Source organism: Xenopus tropicalis, chromosome 3, assembly GCF_000004195.4.
Source record: "Xenopus tropicalis strain Nigerian chromosome 3, UCB_Xtro_10.0, whole genome shotgun sequence".
Classification (NCBI taxonomy): Eukaryota; Metazoa; Chordata; class Amphibia; order Anura; family Pipidae; genus Xenopus; species Xenopus tropicalis.
In genome coordinates, this window is record NC_030679.2 from 105,649,076 (window position 1) to 105,668,058 (window position 18,983).

General features: G+C 40.5%; 1 protein-coding gene across 2 annotated transcripts; it reads right to left on the bottom strand.

Annotated features, from left to right (window-relative positions):
• Positions 1-1,025: 1,025 nt before the first annotated feature.
• Positions 1,026-18,520, bottom strand: lmnb3 (lamin B3). 2 transcript variants are annotated; one of them, NM_001083354.2, is made up of 12 exons: positions 17,909-18,319; positions 15,843-15,999; positions 15,439-15,564; positions 15,087-15,257; positions 11,746-11,871; positions 11,433-11,653; positions 10,573-10,801; positions 9,667-9,774; positions 8,733-8,849; positions 6,353-6,454; positions 6,181-6,256; positions 1,029-3,829 (listed from the first exon to the last, which is right to left on the bottom strand). In NM_001083354.2, exons 1-11 carry the CDS (start codon positions 18,259-18,261, stop codon positions 6,218-6,220), a joined length of 1,749 nt encoding a protein of 582 aa, NP_001076823.1. In that variant the 5' UTR covers positions 18,262-18,319; the 3' UTR covers positions 1,029-3,829; positions 6,181-6,217. The 2 variants fall into 2 exon arrangements, with proteins under 2 accessions (XP_012814613.1, NP_001076823.1); XM_012959159.3 differs by lacking the exon at positions 6,181-6,256 and having other exon boundaries at positions 1,026-3,829; positions 17,909-18,520.
• Positions 18,521-18,983: the final 463 nt, after the last annotated feature.

The window sequence follows — 18,983 nt, forward strand, 5'->3', positions numbered from 1 at the left end:
GCAAATATGGTGAATAGCAAATCTTCTGGATAACCCTAAAGGTTAACTTGTGCCTAGCAAAAAATCTGAAGCTGGTCACCAGTATTTCACAGCAGCCCAGCAGTCAAAATACAGCTCCATTAATCTCTTACTACTTCATATTAGATTTTTACAACTATGGTTAACAGGATGTTAATTTATAAGAATATTTTTCTCAATGTATCCCCTTTTTAATGGCAGTTTAAAGGCCCGGCCCTTGGGCCAGATGATCGAATTATCCAGATATCACTCACCTGTAGGTTGGCATATCGGGAGAAGAAACACTCAATGGCGACCCAAGCAGCAAAGCCACCAATTAGGTCTGAATATTTTATATCTACCAGAACGAACACTTGCAGTTGTAGACCCAAATTCAATATCTTTGCTAAAGTAACTCCTCCCCCCTTAAGTTTAGGGGAAGGTAAAGAAAACCTGATAAATGTGAAGTGGGTTAAAACAATGTAATCTGCACCTTCCTTAAATATAACCATCAGCACTGCACACTTAAGGATATACATGATAGATCAATGCTACTGTGGGTAACTAATATCTCCAACCTGCCATTCAACCGGCAACAATGGGAATTGCTGGTGGAAAGGCCTAAACAGCTCTTTGGTTTTCCCAAGTCACATGAAGTTTCCTCCTGCAGGCAACTTTACGCTACTTTGAAAAAAACGAAACGGCGCGTAGGCCTTTCCACCAGCAACTGGTATTGTTGTCGGTGGAAAGGCATTTCGGAGAGGTTAGTCGCCCACGGCAGCAGAGATCTATCACGAGTGACCAAATCTCTCCGTGGGATATCAACCTAATATAAAGGTCTGAAAGTTTGCTTCAGTGAGCAAGGGGGAATCTGTCTCTTTATTACCTATTAATATTATATTTACTATTATTACTATTATATTTACTAAAACAAGTGGCAGTGTCTATGCTAGCAGTGCTACATGCTGGATAACAAAGGACTCATTATAGCTGCAATTTCAACATTATAAGACAATATCAAAACAAGGTTATTTTATAGAAAATCTCTTTATTCATAGATATAAAATAACAAACAAAATAGGCTTCACATTGGTCTGTTGTGGCTACCGTGCACATCTTAATATAGAACATTGACTCACAGTATAAATAAAAGACTTTTTCTAACACATTTATATGGGCTTGGCCTATGATATTTTACCATTACACTGGAGATGGTCAAACTATATTCAGCTTTTTTTGGGGCATAGAACCAAGAAATATTTCCAGTTACTACTGTGCTAGACATTGTACCCATATGCTGGAGGCTGTGTGCTAGATATCCTAGTTGTATGGTAACCCCCCCAAGTCATGACTGAACAATACAGTTATATGTGCTCCATGTGCTTATTATTCTTATAGCCGGCTAGTCCCCAGGATTTCAGTTGATATCTGCAGTAGAGGGGAAAAGCCCTGTGAACAGAACCTTAACTAAATGTTGGAGCACAGGGACCACACGCAGGAGAGGTTACTGCTGGTTAGCCATGCAGGGAATGGCCAGCACCATGCTCTTCTAGGGAAAGCAATTTGTTAGGATGGAACCTGGATAGTTGTGTTATATTTATTATTATTATATTATTTATATGTTGTAATAGATTTTTTGGCTTTTGGCCCTCATCCTACAGCTTCTGGACTTTAAGCAGTTAATGTGCTTTCCGTGAACACAGCATGTACAGAGCAAAAGTATACCAGTACTATGTAGTTCAGGGCAGGCACTGTCCCAAGAGCTGCAATCCAGTAATATAGGAGGAGCTGAGCTGGACAGTAAGTAAAGGTGTTTAGAATGCTCTGTCTTTAAGATACATAGGGCTGACTGCTGTGGGAATCGGTACAGTAGACAAATGCCATAAAAACCATTAAAAGGCAATCATTCTTACAGGCTTTAGCTTTAATCAGTCCAGCTAGGGGCAAAGGAAACTGAACTTAGCAATTGTTTATTGGAGCCATTTTCCCCAAGGAGTAAATAAGAACCCCCTTCCCACTCTAGCACTGGCACAGCCTCCAGCTTAGAACTAAAAAAAAAATTTACCTACTGCAAACACTGGTTGAAACTATAGCAACTATGTACCACCCCCACACCCAAACCAAAAGGTCAGGGTATCGCAAGAGGATGCCTATTTTTATAACAAACCGCAAGATTGGTAACTTTTTACCCACCTATATTTTCCTTCAATATACCACTTTTTCACACTAACCTTTGAACTGGCTCTGCAGCTATTGCTAAACTACAACGCTCAGGAACCAATAAGAGTCAATATCCATAAGGGAATGCTTTGGGGTGCAATTTAATAGCTCAGTCACAACATGCAAATCATGGCTCTGGCATTAGAATTGCCCCTTTTTGTATCTAATAATTCTTACTAAGTGCACATAAAACCATGAAATGATCACAGCAACACAAACACATGCTACATGAACACTATAAGGCAAACAACAGCTGCCAGTGAGCTCACTCACAACAGTCTGTGGGAACACACTCTGTAGTTTACAAAAGTATTAAGTTGTGTGTTTTTTATAAGCTTACAAAGTATATAAAATAAATGTTTACTTTTCCTTTTTAAATCGTTAATAACAGAAAATGTATCTAAAAATAGAAGCTTACATTGAGAGGAGTGAATTAGTGTGCTGCAAACCTATGGGTCTTTGTATTAACCCCAAGGGGTGTAAGAATGGAATCAAATAGTGTACAATGAGGGTTGCACAGCTGGATGACAGAGACACCACAGCACAACTCTGGTCTGATGGCAGAAGTGCTGTGGGACATTATCAGGTCTAGTTTGATTAAGGGCAGACCTGAGTGACCTGGCTGGGAACTGCAGAAACTTGTTGCCTTGATAATGTGATCATTTGCCACCGCTCGGTCTGCCCTGAACAGTGTCAGAGGTGAAGGTATGCTATAGCTTAAATAAAGCTGTTCTTAAAGGAAAGAACTTTGTCACATCTATAGCTATACAGTAAACTTTCCTTGCCTTCACAGAATATGCAATGTGACTACATGATCAGGATTTATAGCAAGTTAGGGGTCCAGATAGCTTTCATTTAGCCCTCTTGCATTAAAGACTGTATTAAACATGGCACATGATCACAGGCAAAACATTGCTCTTACACTTGTAGAAATACCAGCAATATTCACTTGTTCAAGCTTGAAGCTGGGTTGCCATGTTATGCATCTGGCAAGCACACACATTAAGGCCACATGCTGAATGGCTGCTGACAGTGGCAGACAGCATGTATTTAATATGCATAAGCCCTAGTCAGAGAATTTGCATAAAGGCGAAAGGCCAGAGAGAGCTACAGCAATGCATGGGCAACCAGCAGCCTGCCAGATCTTGATCTACAACTCCCAACATCCAATCAAAGTCTAAACACAGTTGGGGGTTTTGAAAGTTGTAGTTCAATATCTGGAAAAGGATGAAGGGCGGGAGCATTTTCAGAAGTTACATTGTGTTTTAGAAACAAATATTCTTTGCCCCATTCACATGGGAAGCACCAAGCCAGTAGCTTTCACAGAAACATTAATTGTAAGTATGTGCACATTGTACGGGTTTCTACAGTCTTGCAATGAAATGCACGTTATTTCCTTTGTCAGTTCTCAAGTCCGCAGGCTCCAAGGGAAAGAAATGCCCACCAAAATGTTCTCAGGTGAACAGCAAGAAGATCAAACGTTAGAACATCAAACACATTCCAAATATTCCAGCAGAATAGGGAGATTTAGAAAAACTCCACCAGATTTTCCTTCAACTTTCCCAGCTCTAAATTACATGATGGAACAGCTGGGATCCACCGATTGGTGAGACTATGGAAGCAAAGGGAAAAATATCAGCTAAAACTGCTGTGTAATTATCAGTCTTCTAGGAAAAGACTAGTGTCATGCCAGTTATTAGTATCTAATTAAGCAGCTAACTATATCATTAGTAACAATATCATTAGTTAAGTTAGCCAGATAAATCCCTTGCCACTGCAAGCTACAGCCATTTTTATTTAGGGTGAAGACACACAGAGCTACTAGTTGCAGCTACAAACAAACAAAGTGGATAATTTACTGACAATGGTCTCTATGTGTGTTTTAGCAGAGGTAATTCTAAGTATTGTCTATGGCAGAATATTTTCTGGCATTTAGTAGCTGCTACTATTAGCTCCATGTGTCTACCCTACAGGGGAACTCCCACCTAAAAACAGATGCTTGCATAATGAAAAGAAAATGTTATTTTAGGTCATTCTACCTATATACATTTCTAAAGTTATTTGTAAATAGCATTACAATCTTATTTTGTCGTTTGGTTTATATTCTTTGCACTGCTGATTCTTATTTCTGAAACAATAAATTGGATAAATTGTTGACTGAACAATCGCCTTTATAAACATCACCCCTTTGTCATTAAAATTGGCATAATTAATCCAAACTGAATTTGCTCAGTTTGCAAACTAATGCGGACATTTCCAACAAATGGCAGCTTTGGATTGTTGGAATCATTCTGCTGCTAGGTTGTGTAGTTCATTTGCTAAAATTCAGTGATTTGTAAGCTTCCCCTTGTATGTGGTCTATAAACTAGCCACGTGTCCAATTAAATGTCAGAGCTACAGTAGGTTTAAAGGGATGTGTTTCGATATTTGCATCTCTTCCATTAAACAAATACAACCCAGTTTTCAAAAAAGATGAGATGCTGTAAAATATGGGTGCATTTGCAAATAATTTAACTCATTTACATGCAAATAGTACAAAGACAACATATCAAATGCTGAAACGGATTTTGGATTTGATGATAGCAGCACTTTTTTTTTTCTTTTAAATTTGGCACAGGGGCATGTTTCCCACTAATGCATCACCAACTATGGTTTGGTTCTTCTCCTCTCAAGCTTGGAGAACAGGGCATCCATAATTTCCAGAAATAAGTTAAAATTTTGATCAGTCAGACCACAGGACAGTTTTCCACTTTGTCTCTATCTTAAATGAGCTTGGGCTCAGAGAAGGCAGATCACGTTTATATATGGTTGCTTCTTTGCAAGGTCGTGTTGTAACTTGCACTTGTGGATGCAGAAGGAACTGTGTCTGCAAACCGTGGATTCAGAAGTATTACTGAGCCCATGCAGTGATTCCCACTACAGAATTTACAGAATTGTGTCCGTTTTTAATGTTGCCCGAGGGCCGACAACACGGCCGTTGAATACTGGGTTTCAACCTTGTCTTTAGCGTACTGAGATTTCTACAGATTTCCTCTTTTTAGCATTACACAACTTTCTCAGTCTTTTTACCCGTCCCAATTTTTGCTGGCATCGAATTTAAAATGAGCATCTAATTTTCAGAAAACTAACATTTCTCAGTTTCAACATCTGATATGCCGTCTTTGTAATTAAATATAGGATTTTAATGATTTGCAAATGATTTAATTCTGTTTTTATTTACATTTTACATAACTTTTTGGAAACCGGGTTTTACAAAGGGGAAATTTAAAAAAAGGAAGGAGTGTGAAAATACTAGACTTCAAAAATATTTTGGGGGGGATGATCAATATACAAACATGGGGCAGAAAAATGTTCAATGTTAACGCTGGATATTTGTGTTGGTCACTGACGAGCAGTAATTTCCATTTATGCCTATACATGTACTCACATGCACAAAAAAAAACCACAAAGGATGCACAGGAAATCTACCTACTATCTAAAGGGAATAAGATGTAATGATTAATATAGAAGGTATAATCCAAGATTCTAGAGCTGCTGCCCCCTTCAAGTATGCTCGAAACGGCACAATGTGGCTGGCCAAATTGTCCATATTTGAATGAGTGTGCAACTGATCGATCATTAGAAACGATATAATTTGGTTTGAATTATATATTGAACATTATCTACAACTGCAAATTTCTTTATGGCAATTTAAGGCCAAAAGCAATTTTCTTTTCAATGTAGGTTTAACATTGGAAAAACTGGAGATGTAACCATTAACTGCTATAGTTAGGGCAGGCTTGTAGAATATTGGATCCCAGCAGGACTTCACTTTTTAATCAACTTCATGCATATACTAAATGAATTAAAGGTTCAAAATAGAGTGATTAGATGGTTAGACCCATGCATGTTTACAAAAAGCAAAAAAAAAAAAAAACTCTAGTAAGGTAGCAGGCACAACACAAGCCAAAACAGGGGTCTCACCTGCGGGAGCTTACTACACTTTGATGCAAGTAAGCCATTATGAAACTGAACAACATTTCTTTTTTCTTCTTTTTGTCTGAGTTCCCAAAGAAAAATGGCACAAGTGTAAAGATAAATAAAAAGGAATTCTGAGCAACTCTTCATTTAACACCTACTGCTCAACAAGTTATACCTGGGAACGGAACTGACGCTCTAATTCCTCTTCCTCTGCGAAATCTTCATCAGTTTCACCCTCTTCTCCGATGACTCTATAAATGGTTCGTTCAGCACATTCCTAAAAACAACCATTTCAAAACTGGATTTCAGAATTGTGCGACTATTAATGAAAAGGTTTTCACTATGACAGTGAAGAGTGTCTTGCATAACCAGTCTGAGAATCGTACATTAAAACACATACATACATTAGAATGCTTCTTTTAAATAAAGTGGCTGCTATCACTAGAAGGATTCTCCATCCACTTAACTAAGCACACAGGAATAGCTTAAATCAAGACTTAATACTTGTTTTATCACTATAAAATGAAATGGTTAAGGTTAACCTCTGTATATGCAAGGTGTGCACAGAATGTCTAGCTCAAGTGTAGGGTGATGTTCACTCTTAAGATAACCTTTCCTAGGATACAGACAATGATGTTTCAAGACAATCTACAGCTTGGTGGCTTAGAGCAGTGCTGTCCAACTTCTACGGTGCCGAGGGCCGGAATTTCTCTAGCATACATGGTGGAGGGCCGCTAATGGAAGCCAGTTTTGACCACTCCCCTTTTTGAAACCACACCCACTTCAAACCACACCTATTTTATCACAATGGTGGTAGCACAGCAAAATCCCAAATGCTTGGTCCTTACTGTGGGGATATCAACCATCATTCATATGTGAAAGAATTATGTCATATTAAGATATACCCTTAAATTCCATATGGCTCCTCCTCCCCTGTGGATAGCAGAACAACCCCCAGTACATAATTACACACCTTAGGGACCATTTAATGGCTATTTCCAACTGCTAACAAACTCCCACAACAAACCCCTGCTAGGTTCACCTCCCACAAGCAGCATAGGGCAAGCAGAGTATGGCACACACAGGCAGCACTCTGCCTGTCCTACCCTGCCTGTGTGTGCCATACTCTGCCTTCCCTATGCTGCCTCTGTGTGCCATACTCTGCCTGCCCTACCCTGCCTGTGTGTGCCATACTCTGCCTGCCCTACCCTTCCTGTGTGTGCCATACCCTCCCTGACCTATGCTGCCTGTGTGTGCCATACTCTACCTGCCCTATGCTGGCTGTATGTGCCATACTCTGCCTACAGTACCTGAGGTGTGAAGAAGTGAACAATGGGAGTGATTACAGTCTGAGCCTGAGGTGTGAACACTGCAGGGGGTGGACAATACAGAGATTAAAAGGTGTGAAAAACACAGGGGATTACATTTTTAAACAATACAGAGGGATTACAGCCTGAATCTGAGGTGAGAACCATGCAGGGGCCAGTTAATCTCAGTACTGATACCATTTAATGCTTACTCAAAGGTAAGCCATCAAAGCAGCCAGACAGGTGGGGGGCCACACAGCGGGGGGCCCGCGGGCCGCCAGTTGGACAGCACTGGCTTAGAGGATAGCACTGCTTTCTTGCACCACTGTATTACTAAATCGAATTTTATCGTAACTACTATTGCAAGTAAGCTGCTGAAGGATTTAAATTAGCTTAAATCTGCCTACGTATGGCCACCTTTAGGCTAACGTCTGCTGGCAACTTGGTGCAACTTCAGAAAGCCGAAGCGATGTGTAGGCCTTTCCACCGACAACTCTTATCGTTGCTGGTCGAAAGGGAATTTCTATCACAGGTGACTAACTCGCTCCGTGGGACATTACACTGAGGGATTTATTTATCATGCTGTGTAAAAAGTGGAGTGAAGCATTACCGGTGATGTTGCCCAGGGCAACCAATCAGCAATTAGACTTCAACAGTTAGAAAACCAAAGCTAAGCATCCGATTGGCTGCTATGAGCAACATCACCTGTAATGTTTCACTCTACTTTTTACACAGCATGATAAATATACTGCTTAGACTGCAAGCTTGATTGCTGCAGGGCTGATGTAAATGATAAGTCTGTTTTAGTTCATTAAAGGTTTGCTTGTTCTAATATCTCCACTTAAATTGAACCTGTTATCTGGTTCTCAGCAAATGACCAATCAGAAGATAAGCAGAGGTCTTTCTATTGTATTTGGTTTCCAGGGACAGTTACTTTAACACCCAGTAAGCGGAATCATTCGTAGGTTACATTTAAATGGAAAGTAGGTGCAAATGACAGAATTTATAAAAACTGAATGCAAATTCTGTTATAATACAATATACAGTAATAAGTGTAAATATAACCCTCAAACATTCTGTACAGAAAATAATCTCATAGGATGATGATTTTTTGCTTTATCTAGATACTTCACAGGGAATGCATTTTAGCCAAGGAAATTTTGCATCAACTTGTGCATGCTACTGGTCACAAGACCTTCCAGCTGCAACCAACACTTATAATGGCATCACATTTCTTTTACATCTTACTTCACCACTGGAATCAAGGAGAATAATTTTAATATCTCCTGTTCCCCAATTCTTATGAGACTTCCAGACCAAATCAGTGGGAGGACTGTGTACAGCACCAGCTCCTGCAGCCCAGATCTATCACAAAAACAAAAGGTAAAGCATCAACGATCTTTTAAAGCAAATCTTAAACTTGCAGCTCCTTTCTTGTGCTTATTAGTCCTTAAATGATTCCTTCCATAGCCCCATCTCTCAGTTAAAGATCTCAGTATGAATGTACTTCTCTTCCTTGCTGGGGGGGGGGGGGGGAAGATAAGGACAAAGGTGTACCCCTCCTCCTTAGCTGATACACAAGAGGCCATTTAGCGCTCAGTTATAAGAAATACTGGCTTAGGTCAAATCCTAAGCCCTCTGGCACACGGGGTAGACAAAATGTTTTTTTGAATTCTGCCCTATTTTCTGGCTCACATAATACCCAAAATTGCACCCTATTATCTCCCAAAGATGCACCAGCACAAGCCAAGCTGGTTTCCACTTTAAAACGCTTTAGGACAAACAAGCACCATACCTGGTGCATTTATGAAAACGGAAATTTAACTTGACAGAACATGGCTGGGGTCAACTTTGCATGTTTATTTCTTAGTGCATAGGGTAAATTGGAGATCTGCCCAACATGTCAAAAACACAAGCTTTTCTATCTGAAGTGATGTCAAAGGGCAAAAATGTTATACAGAAGCACAGGTACACCCAGCAAAGCACTGCAGGCTGACTATCTAGTATCTCTATCCTGGCCTCACAACCCCTCCTATTACGAGAAAGAATATTATGTAATTAAAATGTATGCCTTTTTGTTGGCAAATCTGCTACACAATTGCCATAATTGCAGAGTTTAGTCTGAACCTTGGCTCGAATAGATAGATCACAACAAACTATGTAGCTTGTTCAAAAGACTTACAGTGACACGTTGTTCGGATTTCAGAACAAAACGACATGGAAGTTTATATGCAATTTCTGGAAGGCTTCCATGCTTTCTCCTAACTACCCATCCATGCAGAGAATGATCCTTCAGAGAAAAAACAAGATGACCTAATTAATGCCAAACTCTATGCATCCATACTCACACTTACCTACTACAGTGAGACAGAAAGACTTTTAGTAAAGGGAAATGCTCTTCTGAAACAAAATGTTCAATTTGCACCTTAAAATAAAGGTGTGCAGTTTAATCTTGGAAAAACAAAATAGAGTTGCATTCTTTTAGGCATTAGCATTTTAAAGGGCACCTATCACCCCTATAGGGCTTCCCCCATTAGAGGTGCGGGCTTCAATCCAGATAGGGAAAATAAGTTTGTTTGGTTTTGTTTGTTTTTTTTTTTTTTTTAAATTGCCCCTGCAATTGCCCCTGCCAGCACTGGGCTACCCCTACCAGGAGCCCTGGTGTGAGTAGCCATTATGTGCACACGCATGCACATAATGAGCGTGCCGCAACTCACTCATTATGTGCACGTGTGTGACGTAGGAGGGTGATTTACATTCACAGCTCATACATCAGGCACATGCACATAGTAAGAGAGAGTGGAGGTTGCTTACTATGCATGCCCACCAACATGGCTGCTCCCGGTGCAGGTAGCCCAGCGCTGGCAGGGAGAGTTATTCTTTTAAAAATAAAAACAAACATTGTCTCCCCCAACCGGAGTGAGGGCTCTATTAGCCAGCACCTTTGGTGGGGGAAACAATGTAAGGGTGACAGGTGCCCTTTAAGTCTGTATATCAGTAAAATGGACTTATAAATCCTAAACTGCTGCCTCAGGAAATAACCTAAAACAAAATCCAGGATCAAGCAAGATTGTTAAAAGTACACTACCTCTTCTGTGTTGTTCAGCAGCCTGACATAGTTCCCTTCTGGGTCAATATCTTCTACAGACACTGGCCCTGTGGAGGAGGCCTCCTGAACAACCTTGTAGGCTCTTTTGGTCACTGATCTGCCAGTCTCTTCTAACTTTCTCTTTTTCCCACGTGAAAGGCGGCTTGATTGACTTGTAGAAGCTCGGGAAACTGTACTTCTTTGAGATGGGCTTGGTGACAGCTTTAGCCTATACAGTCAAAGTATATAAGTTAGCGAGAACTACTAAAAAAATGAAAAGAAAAAAAAAAAAAGCAGGCATAACTGTACAACAGTTAAAAACTTAGATAGGATAAATATATATATATTTTGACCGGCACTGCCCTCTGGTGGAAACAGTGCTGGACTAAAGCTGGCCATATACACACCGATAATATTGTGCGAAACCTCGTTTCGTAAGATATTCGGTGCGTGTATGGCAAGTCGGCGTGTCGACCAATATTGCAGGAGGCTGCTGATATTGGTCGACTCGCCGATCGGGCAGGTTCAAAGATTTTGATCGGGCGCCATAGTAGGCGCCTGAGCAAAATCTGCCTTCATGGCTGAATCGGCAGAAGGAGGTAGAAATCCTATTGTTTCTACCTGCTTATCTGCCGTTTCAGCCCTGAACGTTAGTGGTGGTTTGGAAAGATCTTAGGTGCGACCTATGGCCCACAAAAGATTGCAAATCGCCACATGTGTGGCCACCTTAAACGTTTACATCGGTTGGCATTTGCATGACGCATCTGTGACTGAAAAGTGCCCTATTGAATGCACTGTATTTGTATCAACATGCTGAATATGCACTAAAAAGTAATTTCAAAGAACTTGATTAGACTTACCTCTGCTCCTCTCCTTCTAGCATCTTCCTGTAGGCATTTATCTCCATATCTAAGGCCAGCTTCACATCCAGCAACTGTTCATATTCTTCCAGCTGGGCCTGTAGTGTTTGCCTTATTTCTGTCACCTCTCGATCCTTTTCGGTCATTTGCCTCCTGTGCATGTCATGTGCACGATCCAGCATGTCCTGCAATTCTCGCACTTTAGCCTCCAGCGCTGAATTCTAAAGTGCAACCCCCACAGTTTGATTAGAGAGCAATTTCACTTGTAGAACAATCTCTATAAATCGAGTGTGCATGACTGGTAATAACATACCTGTTTTTGATACTGGCTCAGCTGAGATGATAAAGTATCCACCCTTAGTTTGGTGGCCATAATCTCTTCCCGGGTTGCACTGGCATAATCACTGTTCTTAGCAGCCGCAAGCTGTGCATTCTCTAACTGCAGAAAAAAATGAAAGACTTTTTATCAAAATTCAACAGACTGAAAGTCTCGGTTATGAAATGCCTACATCTCTGAAACACAGCAAACGGGATGTAAAACTGTGACATCTTCCCAAAGTCTTATGGGAATCTTATTTCTAGGACATGCTCATTTTAGTTCAGTATGCTGGTCACAGTAATAAATATCTGAATAATGTATCCACAAAACATTATATGTTAGCTGAACATCTCGCCCATCAGAGAGGAGTTATTAGCAATGAACTCAAACATTATTGCAATTTGCATGATATTTTGGCCAATTTAGACATATTACCTCAATAAGGGTAATGGCCGCTCCCACATATTTAGTCATTAAAGATTTGCAGACATAAGGCATGTCTTTTCAGATTAACCTATGCGAATATGGTGTAGAATCTTATAGAAAAACAAAGCACAAGCTCTAATATCCCATAATGGCCAATCAGATCCTTTCAAACAGGAGACCAGCTGGTACTATCTGCAGATTGGTTGCTGTAGGTTGCTAGACCTAGTGCAACTATAGTCAGAGGATACCTGGTATACACTTATGAACCTAGGGATTTACTATTCTAGAAAAAACTTTTCATCTTAAAAACAAAGCCATTATTTTGGTACCTGGTCTCGCTCCTCCATTGCATCTACCTGTTCTTGGATCTGACACTCTATTAAATTCTTTAGTTCTTTAGTCTCACCTTGCTGTTCTAAAACCTCAATTGTCTCCATAGTAAAATGTATCTGTAGGTATAAATAGCAGGAAACTTTGGATCTGCATATCTAAGAATTCAGTTTACCAGTTCTATTCCAAAGTATTTATCAAGAAAAATGTTTCTACAACAAATTTAAAAAACAGGAGGTAGATGAGCATGAAAACAATATTGCAAAAATGGGGAGCACTTACCATTAACCAAAGAGAAACCCAAAGAGGGTGTGCAAGGTCAAATCACTCAAATGGAAAAAGAAAGAAAGAGAAAAAATATATGACCTACAATGTTGCTCCTCCCCCTCTTCCCAGCAAGATGACTATCAATTTTAAAGTACAATTTATTAATTTTTTGCTGCATAACACTTTGTATTTTAATTTTATTTGTGGATTCCAATAAAGGTTAAGTTTTAATTGAGAAATTGAATTCATTCCAATGTGGCAAAAGGGGGGGGGGAGGTACAACATTGTAGGTCATACTTTTTTTTCTCTCTTTTTCCAGATGAGCATAATGAGCCTGTAGGCAGCACAGAACCCAGGTTCCTTCTGCAACATGCTCATTACCCTACTTCCTTGAGTCCTGTATACACACTTGCCTAAAGAAAAACCAGAGACAGAAAAAGCTAAATAAATGCAATAACAGAACAAAGCAGAGTACTTAAATGAGAATAACATATACAAAAGCTATGTCATAACAGACTCCAGGTCTTTTAACCCATAACAACCAGATGTTTGCTTTCAACCAATAGACCAGTAAATGCAGCCTGCTGATGGGTTGCAGTGGTATAAAGGACAAGTAAAGCTTAATCAACTTTATATGCAATATGAAATGCCTATTAAAAACAATGTATTGGGCCCTTTAATTACCTTAAACCTCATTCATATGGGTCCTGCATAAATAGGTTCCATAAAAAATGCCGACACCTTTAAAAGTAATAGCCCATAGTGCCTTGGTCTTTATCAAGACCAAGACCACAATTCTGTGCAATCTAACCATACAGGAGACTGTAGCATGCACATAACATTCTCTCAGTAAGCACCAACTTTGTGCGGCATTTGCCATACTGACAATGTGTATTTAAAAAAATGCCTGCGGCTATTATAGTGCTGTGGAAAAAGTAAAAGCAAAGGAGCGACATTGCAGGGCAAATAAGTTAGCAACTAAGGAGAGCTAAGGTGTATGAATGCAATCGATAATTGTGGAGTTGCTTTCCTTGTCCCTTATGTAGCACAGAAATTAGTTCAGTGAACTATAAATGCTCCATTTCAGGACAACAACTTGACTGCTTTAATAACCTCAAGAGAGGACAAAAAGATGAGGGCAGAGATTACAGAGAAGCAAAGATGCAAGACAAAGAAGGAAAGTATAGCAGATGAGAGCTAATGGATGAGAGATCCCCATCATTTCAAATAGATCAAAATGATACATAACACACTAATGCTGGAAGTATAGTACAGTCGAAAGGAGATAGATTGCTAGATAACAAAGCTTCTAATAAAGCAAAGTGTTATTAACCAGTTGCATCCACTGGTTGATGGCATAAGGTTCTGCCAAACCCATTAAAGGAGAAACATAGGATAAACAAAAAAGCTCCAATCTTGTAGGCAATTATAAATCTAAGGTGCTTATTTCATTTTGGTCTAAAAACTAATACAATCTGTAAAAAAAAAAAAAAAAAAAAAAAAAAAAAAAAAGCAATTTTATTGGAGCTCTCTATAGAGCCTCTCGGTCCCTTATTCAAATGAGGGGTGGGCGTGTTCTAATGGTCCCTGTCAGAAGTACAGTAGGATGGGGATAGCCAGGTCCCTGCCAAAAGCACAAGCTTCAGTTCCCTATCAGGTCAGCCTAGCTGCTGATCAGTTCCTATCCTACAGTGGTGTGCCACTGATTCCCCTGCACAGCCTGGGAAAGGAGGCAGCAGGAAGTGGCACAGATGGGTGGAACTAATGGGGTTTTTGGAAAAAAAAAAAATTAATAAATCAGCCTGAAACTACTTTTTAAAGCATATTCCTTCTATATTTAGAAGAGTACAATTATTTGGAACAATTTTGTTTTCACACAATATGTCTCCTTTAATGAATACGATTTCCTTGTATTAACAGCATTAAAAATTAGACATTCTGAAAATCATTTGCCTCCAGAATGTTGCTAAGGTTTATATCTCCAAGCTGCAAAATCATGCCACAAAACGAAATTGCCATTATAAGATGGATCTATGTTATATCAAGTGGCATTGTTAGAATCCAAAATACAGTATACAGCACACCACAAAAAACATGTAAGATTGTAAAAACTTTGTTCAGCCTCTACATGATTATGGAGCATACAGCTATACCTACCTCCAACACCAGTATAGTCTCTTTTGGTGAAATTAAGATGGTTGCCACAAAGCAAAATACGCAAAATTATTGTTATAGAAAAAGGGCATCCCCGCAAGAAGGAAAAGCAGTTCCAAAATGGCAAAAGGTGGGTTTAAAGCCACATCTAGTCTTACCTTTGCACTGAAATTCCTCTCCAGTTGTTCCTTGTAGTCAGAGATTTGCTGCTCGTGGTCTCTCCTTAGTTCCTGAAGAGCCTCTGCTAGCTTGCTTTCAAATTCTATCCTCCGACCCGAATCTATTTCTACTATCCTTGTATCATGGCGCTTCCTCATCTCTTTAACCTCCTGCAGCCAAGAGAGATGGGAAAACCGTTGTTTTAACAGACATGATTTTCGGAAACATTATACAGAAAATTGCTTAGGAGTACTCCTTAATATAGCAACAATCAAAACTGCTTTACAGGAAAGACTAAGCAGTACAATCAGCAGTGTCCCAAACAACCAACAGCACATTATTGTTACATACCTGCTCATGAATATTCCTTTGGAAATCCAGCTGTTCTTTAATAGTCTGCATTTTATTCTCCAAGTCGACCCTCCATAGCATTTCATCATGAAGCTGTTTGGTTGTATCCCTTAAAGAGGATTCAAGCTAAAGAATAATTGTGACAAACCACCATTAGTAAAACTGTGAAATTGGCATTATCTTAATTTGTTTTAATGTATTCAATGTTGGCTCACTGTTGATCACCCTTGGCAGTCAGGTGCTCTGAAGGGTGTGCTTAAAATTTACATTCCCCATTAAAGCAACTATGGCTTGTAAAACAAAATCAAACTTGATGAATTCAATTAAGGACAAATCTATGCGCTATAAACCACAGACCACTCACAGGGAAGTGGTTAACCAGAGACGAGGATTAAGGCACTTACACCAGCGATCTGGGCTCTCTGCTCTTGAAGCTGCTCTTCTAAACCTCTTTTGCCACTCAATGCAGTTGCAAGGTCGGCTTCTTTGGTGTTTAGTTTACTTTCCAAGTCCCTGAGCAGATTCTGGGCCAGACTTAGGTCTGTTTCCTTTTTGCTATTTCTGCAAAAGATAAAATACACACTTAGGGGCGTATTTATTATGCTTTGTAAAACTAATTCGCCGAAAAAACCGAGTTAAAAGCTGTGTAAAATAAATGGAAAAGATCGCTGTCTGAACGTGGGATATTACGCCGTTATTTCCCATAAGTTCCAGTGGAAGAAAAACTGTGTAAAAAAATTACACAACATAATAAATATGCCCTTTCTTTTATACTTAAAATTTTGTACCATCTACTCTACTACACAAAATACATTAACATTATAGCTGCAAGTCCAATAAAGAAAAGAAGCAGCATTTATAAAATTGGAGGTCTTCTGATAAATGATAGCAGGTGTAAAAGGTATTAGCTTGGAAGATACCAACACTATAGCAACTGCACCTGTGCCTCTATTTACTATATTACCAGATTACTTGTAAAGAGAAATTAAAGCTAAACTCAGTATTTAGTTACCCAGTGTAAGGATTAAGTAACCAGGGGTGTTTTGATTGCCAGTGTGAACTGCTAACCCCATCTTTGCTAACTTAGCCCATTGTGCTCCTTTGTGCCTTCTTTCCTAGGCCTAACTAAAATAAACCAGGGAGAAACAAACCTAGAGGATTGGAGTTTCCCTATTCAAGCCACATACACCCAGCACATAGAGTCACTTTGTATATTCTATACAAATAGAAAACCATCCATTTATAGTACAAAAAAAACAACACATGCTTGAGCTGCAATCAAACTTTATGCAGAGGCCATAAGATGAATTAGCCTAGTGTAACCACATCTCCATTGAAGAGATTATGGGGGATAAAGTTGTATTTGTTGAGGGGGAAAAGTTGTAATTGTAGGGGGGGGGAAGGGTGGGGGCTTCTAAGCAAGCCCCATACCATGTCTAATGATTGTGCAATAGAAATAGAGAGACTCAATGGGTTACTCATCTGGCTTTAGCCATTGGGAACTCAGTAGGGCACTTGGACACTTTCTCACTGCTTTAATTGGCCCTGGAGTCTTATATGTGCGTGCGTGCGTGTGTGTGTGTGTGTGTGTGTGCGTGTGTGTGTGTGAGCGCGCAATAACCAAAAGTCATCAATATTAACATGTATCAGCCATTACTACAAATCAATTTTAAAGTATAATCACAGAAGTTACTGTAAATATGGTTTTGGTCTATGTCAGGAGGAATCACAGCCTCAATTTTGTCTATACACAACTATCTCAATACAGAGACCTAGGATCCTTTGAATAGCTATGCAGAATAAATACCGGGTATACGCCTTTATGCAACTAGAAAAAGTAACCACCTTTTTTTTAAAAAAAAAAAAAAAAAACATTGTTCTCATGTAAATACAAACATTGCTTTAGGTATGAAAAATCTTCTTTAACAAGAGTCATTCAAGTCAAATGCTCTTCACTATGTGGCAAAACAGCGGAAGTCTAACGCACAAGTGACACAAAGCAATGCTTGTATTGGGCAGCAGGCATGCAGTGTCACACTGAACAATGGTACTAGATCTTTGGCAAAAGGAACATGGCGTAACGCACAGCACCCCCAAAACAGTGTAGCACTGTGCCAATATGCAGTGTTGAAGTGCTGCAGAGCCAGCAGGGGCTGACAGCTGCCATGGGAAGGGGAGGAGGGTATATAGGCACAACACCGCCTAGCGATTGGCTCGCACTACACACAGTTATGAATGGCATTTAAATTGCAGAGATTTTGTTTTTCTAGCAGCAAATAGCTGTAATGTGAGAGACAGGGCAGCCATTCAGCCCAGCGGTCCTACTCCAGCCCAGCTTTACCCCATGCCTATAGTAAGGTCACGTGGTGTAACAATAAAGACTTCTTTGTGGGGGAAGGACAGATATGGATTCCAAGCTTAGGCCTCGGAAGAGTCCATCTATGGGGGTGGGGGGAGAAGCGGCTCACACCTGGCCTGTAGTTGCCGGTAGTCCTCCCGAACCTTGCCCAGTTCAACCTGCAGCCGTGCCCTCTCGTTGGCCGTTTGGTCCAGCAGCTTGCGGGCATCGGCTAACTCGGTTTCATAGAGCAGCCTGAGGTTGGTCACTTCCCGGCTGGTAACCTCTTCTTTCTCCTCCAGCTGGATCTTCAGCAGCGACTTGTCGGCCTCCAGAGACCGCACACGCTCGATGTACGCGGCCAGCCGGTCATTGAGGTGCCGCAAGTCCTCCTTCTCCTGCATCCGACTGATGCGCGTCGGGCTACCGGGAGACGGGGCTGCAGAGGCATGTTCCCGGGCTCTGCTGGGGGTAGACGTGGCCATAGTTTCCCTGGGAGTCCCGTAGAAAGGCCAAAAGCCGGCGTAAGAGGCGCAGCCCCTTATATTTCCCCCGCTAGTCTGGGAATGTTACACAGAGGGAGGCGGAGAGCGTTCCCTACACAGAGCTGCCTGTCAGGCACCAACAGGTGGAAGGATACTTAACCCGTACGGCGCTGCGGCCCGGGGCCGGCGAACCCGCGGATAAAGCGCTAGCGGTGCCTCACACTCCCGGCTCTGGGCGGGACTGCCACCACTGCACAAATGGTTATTCCCTGGGGATACTTGTCCCTTCCTTCCAGCCACTTAATCAGATATCTGTGCAGTTATTCTTATAGCCGGGGGTCAACTTGCACTTTGCTCTATTTGTTCTATTAATTGTTCTGCTGTACAGCACAAGTAGTGCCTGATAAATGAGAATACACATATATATTTCCTATAGTGTTCCGCTGCAGCAGAGAATAGTGTACATTTGACTTGCAGTATTACTGTTACTCTTTATTTCTGTAGCCTTGATATATGTTAGCTTGATGCCAATGTTATTAATAAGGGAAAAACAAAAAGTACAGTACTGGTATTTTTATCTAGAAAATGTGGCACCCTTACATTCCCCATACCCATTCCTGCCCAGTAGAGTCTATACTAGGACCCTGCTTGTATTATGTATGTATGTATAACTTTATTTATAAAGCGCCACAAGGGTACGCAGCGCTGTACAATCTTACAGA